Source organism: Microtus oregoni, unplaced genomic scaffold, assembly GCF_018167655.1.
Source record: "Microtus oregoni isolate MIOR12 unplaced genomic scaffold, Mior012 000013F_ref0000133, whole genome shotgun sequence".
Classification (NCBI taxonomy): domain Eukaryota; kingdom Metazoa; phylum Chordata; class Mammalia; order Rodentia; family Cricetidae; genus Microtus; species Microtus oregoni.
The window spans coordinates 48536675-48546097 of record NW_024543072.1 but is presented as its reverse complement, the minus strand read 5'-3'; the positions used below and the strand labels follow the sequence as shown (position 1 = coordinate 48546097).

Sequence of the window (9423 nt, the reverse complement as noted above, 5' to 3'; positions counted from 1 at the left end):
GCTTCTCGGTCCCAACCTAGAGCATTGGATGCGAGACTGAGAGGAAACCGGGACCCCCAACGAGAGCCAGCGTGAGCGCGTGCACAGTAACAACTCGAGGCTCCTGGTGGGGGGAGGGGGCGGGGGGGGAAGAGGGCGGCTTGCCGTCTTCACTAATCCTTTTGCGTGGTCTAAGCCCAGCCCCCTTACGCAACACCCTGCGGGGAAAGAAGGGAAAAGACTGGGTGGGTGGAAAGAACAAGTCACCACAAGGTCACGTGGGAGCCGCTTTTCAGGCTTAAAAGAGAGGTTCTCCCCGTTAGCAGCCAGTTGTCAAACTGCGAGCAAGAGCTTCGGGAGTCTCAGAAATCTGCCCACGAAGGAACTCGGCACTGCATCCCGCCAGCTCCGCTACTACCGCCGCCGCCGCCGCGACCTCCACGATGCTCCTCCGAATTGTGCTGCTCTTGGCTGCCCTGGCGCTCAGCCACGCAGGTAAGTAGTCCTGCGCCCTAAGACGCCTGTCCCATCTCCGTCTCAGACCCTTCTTCCTAGTGCAGGGGTGCTGCGCAGGGGCGAAGAGTCTAGACCACTTGGGTACAGACGAACTGCAAGGATGGCTTGCTTTTGGCACAGGTTTTCAGGTTATGGGCCAATTACTCAACCGAGCAGAGAGCCACTCTCATTTGCAAAAAGAAAACAAAAAATAGCCGTAATAGTTTACAGGTTGTCATTATAGTAAGACAAGATATGATCAGTACATGCAAAGTGAACAGTGGGGGCTACTGAACAGGAACAATTGATTTAAATACCTGCCAGCGCTTTTCTGCTCCCAGGAAAGTCCAGAAGACATTTTTATTTTAACAAAAAGTTATTCAAAATGTTAAAAGGAAACTGTTTTACTTTGGTTTTCTTTACACTAAATTTTGACTAATGTACTAGCTCAATCCATTTTAATTTTGAACGTGTTCACTAACAAGTCTAATCTGATCATCCAAGACGTCACTGTGAAAACGTTAGTACTGTGAGATGTGAAGTTAGTCTTCCGCCCTTATTTCTACATTTACAGCCCCGTGATGAGACAGACTTAATTAATATAGTCTTTTGCTTTTTCTGGGACTACATGTGAGTTTCTAACTTACCATTGTCAAGTAGACCCATAGGAACACAATTAAATCCTTAAGATAAGGACGACCAAGAGGGACTTATCTATTTATTTGTTTATTTATTTGTTTATTTATTTATTTATTTGATGTAGCAAATCCTTGCTGCTCCAACCCCTGTCAAAACCGCGGTGAATGTATGAGCATAGGATTTGACCAGTATAAATGTGATTGCACTCGGACAGGATTCTACGGGGAAAACTGCACTATACGTAAGTTTCTCCTGGGGGTTTCTTCCTTTGGAATGGGTCAGTTACCATCATTTTGTATATTTGTGTCCTGTGGGGGAGGCCCACTAATTTCTCCCATGTGCTTGTGCTCTCCAGCTGAGTTTCTGACAAGAATCAAGTTGCTGCTGAAGCCCACCCCAAACACAGTCCACTACATCCTAACCCACTTCAAGGGAGTCTGGAACATCGTGAATAACATTCCCTTTCTGCGAAGTTCAATCATGAGATATGTGTTGACATGTAAGTACAAACCTCCCTTGCTTCTAGCATCCGCCAACAAAAATATGCCCTAGAAACCCAACCCCAAGAAATATTCCCAACCTTTTCAAAATGGCTTGAAACACACCTCTTCAATCCCCAACCCCTCCCTGGAAATGCCCAAAATACTGATATGTGATCCTGTAGTCAGGATCCTATTTATGACCTCCGACCTTCAGTCCCGTGGAGGAAATATGCTTTATTTGTTTATTGAATACCTATGGCTCCCAGAATTGTTCGGAACATGCAGCACCCTTTAAAACAAGTGGTGGATCCAGCTTTAGGTGAGAAGAGAAAATAACGCTCTATAGTTCTAAGTGAGTGCCATGCCCAACTGGTCATCAGCTATGGAGGAGGGAGTGGGTGGGACCTGAGAAACCAAGACTACTGGAGCATAATGTCCTGTGTAAAGCCCTAGCTTTGTCGAAGATGCTTTTGCAGTAGCTGCTCGTGAAAGTGCAGTCATTGTAAGGCAGGGTGTCCTTGTCTGAATGAAATCCAATCTCCATGCTTCCCACATTGCACAGCGATAATTAACATTCACTTGCTTTTTCATATGATGGCCAATCATTTTCTTTTCCTTAAAATTCCAGCCAGATCACATTTGATTGACAGTCCGCCAACTTACAACGTGCACTATGGTTACAAAAACTGGGAAGCCTTCTCCAACCTCTCCTACTACACCAGAGCACTTCCTCCGGTAGCCGACGACTGCCCGACTCCCATGGGTGTGAAAGGTGAGTGAAAAGCACCAGAAAGGTAGCGATTGCAGCTACGCTTGTGTGTGTACTTAGAATTGACCTTGGGTCATCACTTGTTTAAAACTGACATGCTTTAGGCTTTAGTAAGGATATTTAAGTGCCTCGTCCATAAAAGTAAATCTTCATTTTGATATAATGTCTTAACATTAGTCTATTGTGCTACATCGAATTGGTATTAGCTGAAATTGGTAAATCTATTCAATAAGTTGTTCCCAGTATCTTAGAAGTTAATTCGTATTCTTGGCAAGCTAGCTCATTGCCTGTAATCTCAGTACTAGATAGACTTCAGGCAAAGCACTGATAAATTCAAGGCCAGCCTGGGACAGAGCGTGAGTTTAAGTCCAGCCTGGGGTACAAGCATAAAACTGTGACTCAAAGCAAAACTGTTTTATTGGCATTATGATCCTCCTTGAGATTATGTTTATAGGTGATGAATCAGACAGTCATCAGTTTGCTTCAGCAAATCTTTGAATGGGTTTTGACTCTAGAATCTCCATGTTTTAGGGAATAAGGAGCTTCCTGACTCAAAAGAAGTTCTGGACAAAGTTCTTCTAAGGAGAAAGTTCATCCCTGATCCTCAAGGCTCGAATATGATGTTCGCATTCTTTGCCCAGCACTTCACTCATCAGTTTTTCAAGACAGATCAGAAGCGAGGACCTGGGTTCACCCGAGGACTGGGCCATGGAGTAAGATAGGCTTAACTCCGAATTAAAGCAAATCCTTAGGAAATGCTGACATCTTGCCATGCCAAACAAATCACGCCCATTTTTTATATAACTGTCAAATCTACTAGAACCATAATAGAGTGTTCTGTTTTCATTCACTAGTTTAGTAAAAATAAGCAGACATACAGAGATATATAATGTAAATTGTCCTTACATTTTTAACTTAAAATTTTGGTCTACAAAAAAATGCTACATCTTCCAAAACTTAATTAGTTAATGATTGGTAAACTGGGAAGTAGAACTTAGAACTTTGTGATTGCTAGGCACTGGCGTCTGCCACTGAGGTAGAGGCCTAGTCCTCCAGAAATAAAAAAAACAAAACCCTGCACCCTGATTATGCTGCTTTAAATAATATAAAAGTAACTATCATGGTTATAATGAGGCATGTACCATATTTAATATAAGATACCAATATTATTCAACATAAAGAGATTTACGGAGTGAATTAAGGAGGACAGAAAAGAGGAGAGGAGGAGGAAGGGCAGGCTACAGTCAATTTGTAAAATAAATGAACTAATTAATAAAATAGAGACATAAAGGTTTGGAGCTCTGGAAAACGAATTATTTTTGTATTTTGTGGCTATGAAAAAGTCATTTGTTGGACTTGTGATAACTCAGTGTTTAAGAACACTAGAAAACCTGGCTTTAGTTCCCAACACCCACATGGTAGTTCACAACCAACTATAACTCCGGTTCTAGGGGCTTTAATGCCCCCTTCTGACTTTTATGGGCATCAGGCATGTACATAATCATACATAGAAAAATAAATCTAAAAAACATTTGTTGAATTTTAAGGACACCCAAATCATTAAAATTTCATAACAAATGACAGTAAGACATCAACAAATTGAAATTTCTCCATAATTTTCTAGGTGGACTTAAATCACATTTATGGCGAAACCCTAGACAGACAACATAAACTGCGCCTTTTCAAGGATGGAAAACTGAAATATCAGGTATGTTCCTCATGTTTTAGGAATTGTCACCTGCCATTGCACTTACATTTTAAAACTGCTTCTTGTGTTTGCTGGTTTGTTCATTGTTTTAACTCTCTGCTATTATTATTGTGGTGGTTTAGGTCATTGGTGGAGAGGTGTATCCTCCCACGGTCAAAGACACCCAGGTAGAGATGATCTACCCCCCTCACACCCCTGAGCATCTACGGTTTGCTGTGGGGCAGGAGGTCTTTGGTCTGGTTCCTGGTCTGATGATGTATGCCACCATCTGGCTGCGGGAGCACAACAGAGTGTGTGATGTGCTTAAACAGGAGCATCCTGAGTGGGACGATGAACGGCTCTTCCAGACGAGCAGGCTCATACTGATAGGTGAGCAAGAGAAAATCAATAAAACCATCTCCCCTTCCCACTTCCCCCAAAAAGAAAAACTCATGTGTTACCTTTGCTATGTTTTGACTGTCTGTTGTGAAGGGTGAGAATGAACATGACTGGGAACATACCTACCGTTTGACAGTAAGGAAAATAAACTCTGTGTTGTGCAACAGGGGAGACTATCAAGATTGTGATCGAAGACTACGTGCAGCACCTGAGTGGCTACCACTTCAAACTCAAGTTCGACCCGGAGCTGCTATTCAACCAGCAGTTCCAGTATCAGAACCGCATCGCAGCCGAATTCAACACACTCTATCACTGGCACCCCCTGCTGCCTGACAGCTTCCACATTGAAGACCAGGAGTACAGCTACAAGCAGTTCCTCTACAACAACTCCATCCTCATCGAGCACGGACTCACCCACTTTGTTGAGTCATTCACCAGACAGATCGCTGGCCGGGTAAGCATCATTCCTGAAAAGCAAGAACAAGCCGGTCAGGAACTTTTGGATTTCTGTCATAGAGATAATTTTCCCTTTACTAAGAGAATCACCAGATGTTCTACTGGTTTTTGAAATATGAAACCTAGATTTTTGACAGGCTATAGTTTTGGTCTTCAATTATCAAGGCAGATAACAACACATTATCTTAAAACTAATACTTGAAAAAGCTTGCAATCTTCTCGTAGATTACAGAAGTAAATATTCAGACATGGCTATCAGCTTGCTTTTTGTAACTGTAAAAGGCAAGTCCATTACAGACTAGAGGTGTTGAGGCCAAGACGTAGGACAACAGGAATATGCCTAAGAATTGCATTGTACTTTTCATTTTCCTCAGGTGGCCGGGGGTAGGAATGTTCCAGCTGCAGTAAAAGCAGTGGCAAAGGCCTCCATTGACCAGAGCAGAGAGATGAAGTACCAGTCCCTCAATGAGTACCGCAAACGCTTCTCCCTGAAACCTTACACATCATTTGAAGAACTTACAGGTGAGAGCTGGTTTCTGAAATCCCTAAAAGGATCAAGGATGAGATGGGAAAAGAGGAGGAGAGAGTTTGGTACGGGATGAACCTCCTCCTCCTTCTCTTCTCCCTTTTAAGGATTCAGTTTATTGAGAAGGAGGGGTGGGAATAGGAATGGGCTAGGGAGCATGGGGAAAAAAACCTTTGCTCAACAGACAGAACTATTTTCTTTTTTTCCTAGTTTGACATAGCCTGTATCTGTCTTCTTTATCTTCCAGGAGAGAAGGAAATGGCTGCAGAGTTGGAAGCCCTCTACAGTGACATCGATGCCATGGAGCTGTATCCTGCCTTGCTGGTGGAAAAGCCACGTCCAGATGCTATCTTTGGGGAGACCATGGTAGAACTTGGAGCACCATTCTCCTTGAAAGGACTTATGGGTAATCCCATCTGTTCTCCGCAGTACTGGAAGCCAAGCACTTTTGGAGGAGAAGTGGGTTTTAAGATTATCAACACTGCCTCCATTCAGTCGCTCATCTGTAATAATGTGAAGGGCTGTCCCTTCACCTCCTTCAATGTGCAAGATCTACAACCTTCCAAGACAGCCACCATCAATGCAAGCGCCTCCCATTCCAGACTAGATGACCTCAACCCCACAGTGCTAATCAAAGGGCGCTCAACTGAGCTGTAGACGTCTACTGGTCATATTTATTTATTTATATGAACAATTTAATTTAATTATTTAATATTTATACTGAATGCCCTTTTCACTATAACAGAAGGCAATGTCGTGAACAATGTTACATTTGTGACGATTCCTGTGTTTGTACTTTAAATACGTGTTGCCCTCAAGTGAAAGAGAGAAACAGTTTTCATTCTTTTACATAAACCAGTGGGAAGTGAATTTTGATATCTTTTTACTTGAATTTCATCTCGTAGTCTATTTTGATAAGAACAGAGGAACGATGTTTGATGCTGTTATAAGATGAAAAAATGCTGCAAGTATCTACACTGTTGTTTAGGACTGTATCTTCCTTGCTACATGAGGAGCAGCTAATGTGGAATTTTAAAGAAATCTTGCGTATCTTTATCTCAGAAAGCAAAAGGGTACAAATTCAGTTTTCAATGAACATTTAAGACAGATCCTGCGAATGCGTTCAATTTTAAAAACAGCCTTAAAGCAAATCTTTTGCAATTTCTAAATTGAGAGTTCGGATCACATTTGAATATCCTTACTTTCTTAAGCTGTTAAACTTGGACCCACACCAGAAAACAGCTATCATAAACACAAGTCTCTCAAACTAGTAGAAATTACATTGTGATTGATGGTGAAAATGCTATGGCAGGGATTTTTCTTTTCTCAGCAACTTACTGCAGTGGTAAGACGTTCCTCATGAGTCAAGATGCCAGTGTAGGAAGGTGCTGGGGCTCCTGCTGCCCTGTCTTAAAAGCATGTTCTTTAAAGAGTTGGTTTATAAGAATAGTAGCAAGCAAAATCTTTAGCAATAAAAGACAACCAAGAACAGAAAAGGATTCCAAATTAAAGATCACATTTGGGGTTACAATTCTGAAGGATATTTTTTGATCCTTTAGTGATGCTGGCCTGGTCCTAACAGATTTTTGCTGTGTGACTTACCAAGCTGGGCTTACACAGTTTTTCTCCTGCACAGTATGATGTAACAGTCACTCTCACAGTGCAAAACATCAGTGGCCATGTGAGTTTCTTCAAAACAGTGAAATTTGTTCCTTTTCATGCTACCCGAAGTGCAGTAGGCTCGTACACTGTGTGAGTCCAGCCTGGATGCCAGCATCCTGCTCCTCTTATTTCTTTTTCTTGTTGCCAGTTTTTTGTTTGTTTGTTTGTTTGTTCGTTCATTGTTTATGAGTAACTGCTGATAGGTTTTTCTTTGTAGTTTTCCAAGCTTTGTTTTTTTGTTGCTATTTTCCGGGTTTTTGATATCAGGTCTATTCTCTCTATAGCCTCTATTAATATTTTCTCTACTTGAAGTTTTACATTCAGGAAAACCTCAGCTCAGGACTGCTAGGTAGCTCCCCTTTGGAGGAATAAATCTATTTTAGGCAAAAGGCAGACATTTTTACTTATAATTAGTTTTACTGAAGGATCCAACCAAAGATGCCAGTACCTTATATGGAAATGCAGGGGGTCCGTGGCAAGACAGTTACATTCTTGTTGTGAAGAATGGCTTTCTTACTTGCAAATAAGTCAGTTAGTGAGTAGTTCTGGGCAATAGTGATAAATATAAAACAATAATGATGATCATCCTACATCTCATTATCAGCTGAGGTACTGTATATTACTTAATTTATTGAGGATAATTATGTCTTTTAGACATTATTGTTATAAACTATGTTTAAGCCTACACGTGTTTGTTTTTGCATTGTGTCAGAATCAATGTACCTTGTTCTTACGATTACCTCTCTGAATTCCTGTGGAAACAATCAAGCAAAATGATGAGATTAATGTTCGTGGGTAAATTTTAAGAAGACTAGTCTGGTATATTGAGAAGTCTAAAGTTTGAATTTACCTCTATAGCAGACTGCAGAGAACATTGTGTCACCTATGTGTGTTATAAAGACTGTCATTTTAGACATTGGGAAGGCCCTGTAGGTGCTTTACTAATTAGTTAAAACTTACCTTACTAAGAAACTATCTTCAAAGCACTATAGGCTTTAGTATTCACAAATCAAGAATTGATTAAACATAATATTTATGTAAATAACTAAAAAATGTGTCTTACTAAGAGAAAGGAGAAATTTCTTTTATTGCAAAGATATCACAAAATGTTTTAAAGATTAAAACATTTAAGACGAAAAGATAATCGACTTTAGAAAAAATGTATAAAAACTGTTAATGTCATTGATTCTGTTTTTAAGCAAGTCAACGTGATTGTTGTGAGCGTGAACCTGATGACCGAGCCTGGAAATCCAGGTTAAGAGTGTGACTGTCACAGTGCCTGAAGGAAGCGTGTGTTTAAATTAACTTATGTGAAAAAGAAGTCTTAGAACAAATGCTTGTTTATTTTTATACTATTTAAGAATTGAAAACTTCTGAAAATAAAATTTGATTGTTTCTTTATATTTGTGCACTGATTTCTCTGACTGATGATTCTTAAAACCATCGTTTTGTGTTCTTTCATCCACGATAGGAGTAAAATGCAGCTTTAGTGGTAGAGCGACTGCCTAATATTTAGGAGGCCCTGGGTTCTGTCTTCCACACCAAAGAAGAAAAATCTAGACTGCCCCTTAATGAAATGGCTCTGCCTTTGGTCCCATGGACTCTTCCAAGAGTCACCACTTACTATCTCAGCTGCTGAAGAACTGTTAAAATATGTGCTTTGTGCTATAGGAAACACCAACAGGCTTTCTTTCATTGCCTAATATAGACGTAAACGTGATATATAAAAGGCAGACTGGGCAGGTGAGGCGGGTCAGTGTGTAAAGGTGCATTGAGTTCCGGAAATCCCCATGGTGGAAGCAAACTAACACTTATGAGTTGTTCTGTGACCTCTACACACAAACACACACACACACACACATACACACATACACACACACATACACACACACATACACACACACATACACACACACACACACATACACACATACACACACACACACACACACACACATACACACACACATACACACACACACATACACACACACATACACACACACACATACACACACACATACACACACACATACACACACACATACACACACACACATACACACACATACACACACACACATACACACATACACACACACATATACACACACACATACACACACACATACACACACACACATACACACACACATACACACACACATACACACACACACACACACATACACACATACACACACACACATACACACACACATACACACACACATACACACACACACATACACACACACACATACACACACATACACACACACATACACACACAAATAAATAAATAAAAATGCAATTTAATTTTTTAAAA

General features: G+C 40.8%; 1 protein-coding gene across 1 annotated transcript; it reads left to right on the top strand.

Annotated features, from left to right (window-relative positions):
• The first annotated feature begins 276 nt into the window (after positions 1 to 276).
• Positions 277 to 8501, top strand: Ptgs2 (prostaglandin-endoperoxide synthase 2). The gene is made up of 10 exons (XM_041663073.1): positions 277 to 474; positions 1238 to 1354; positions 1469 to 1612; positions 2224 to 2367; positions 2896 to 3077; positions 3989 to 4072; positions 4195 to 4441; positions 4618 to 4904; positions 5281 to 5428; positions 5680 to 8501. The coding sequence occupies exons 1-10, from the start codon at positions 423 to 425 to the stop codon at positions 6087 to 6089; spliced, it is 1815 nt and encodes a 604-aa protein (XP_041519007.1). The 5' UTR covers positions 277 to 422; the 3' UTR covers positions 6090 to 8501.
• The last annotated feature ends 922 nt before the right edge of the window (positions 8502 to 9423 follow it).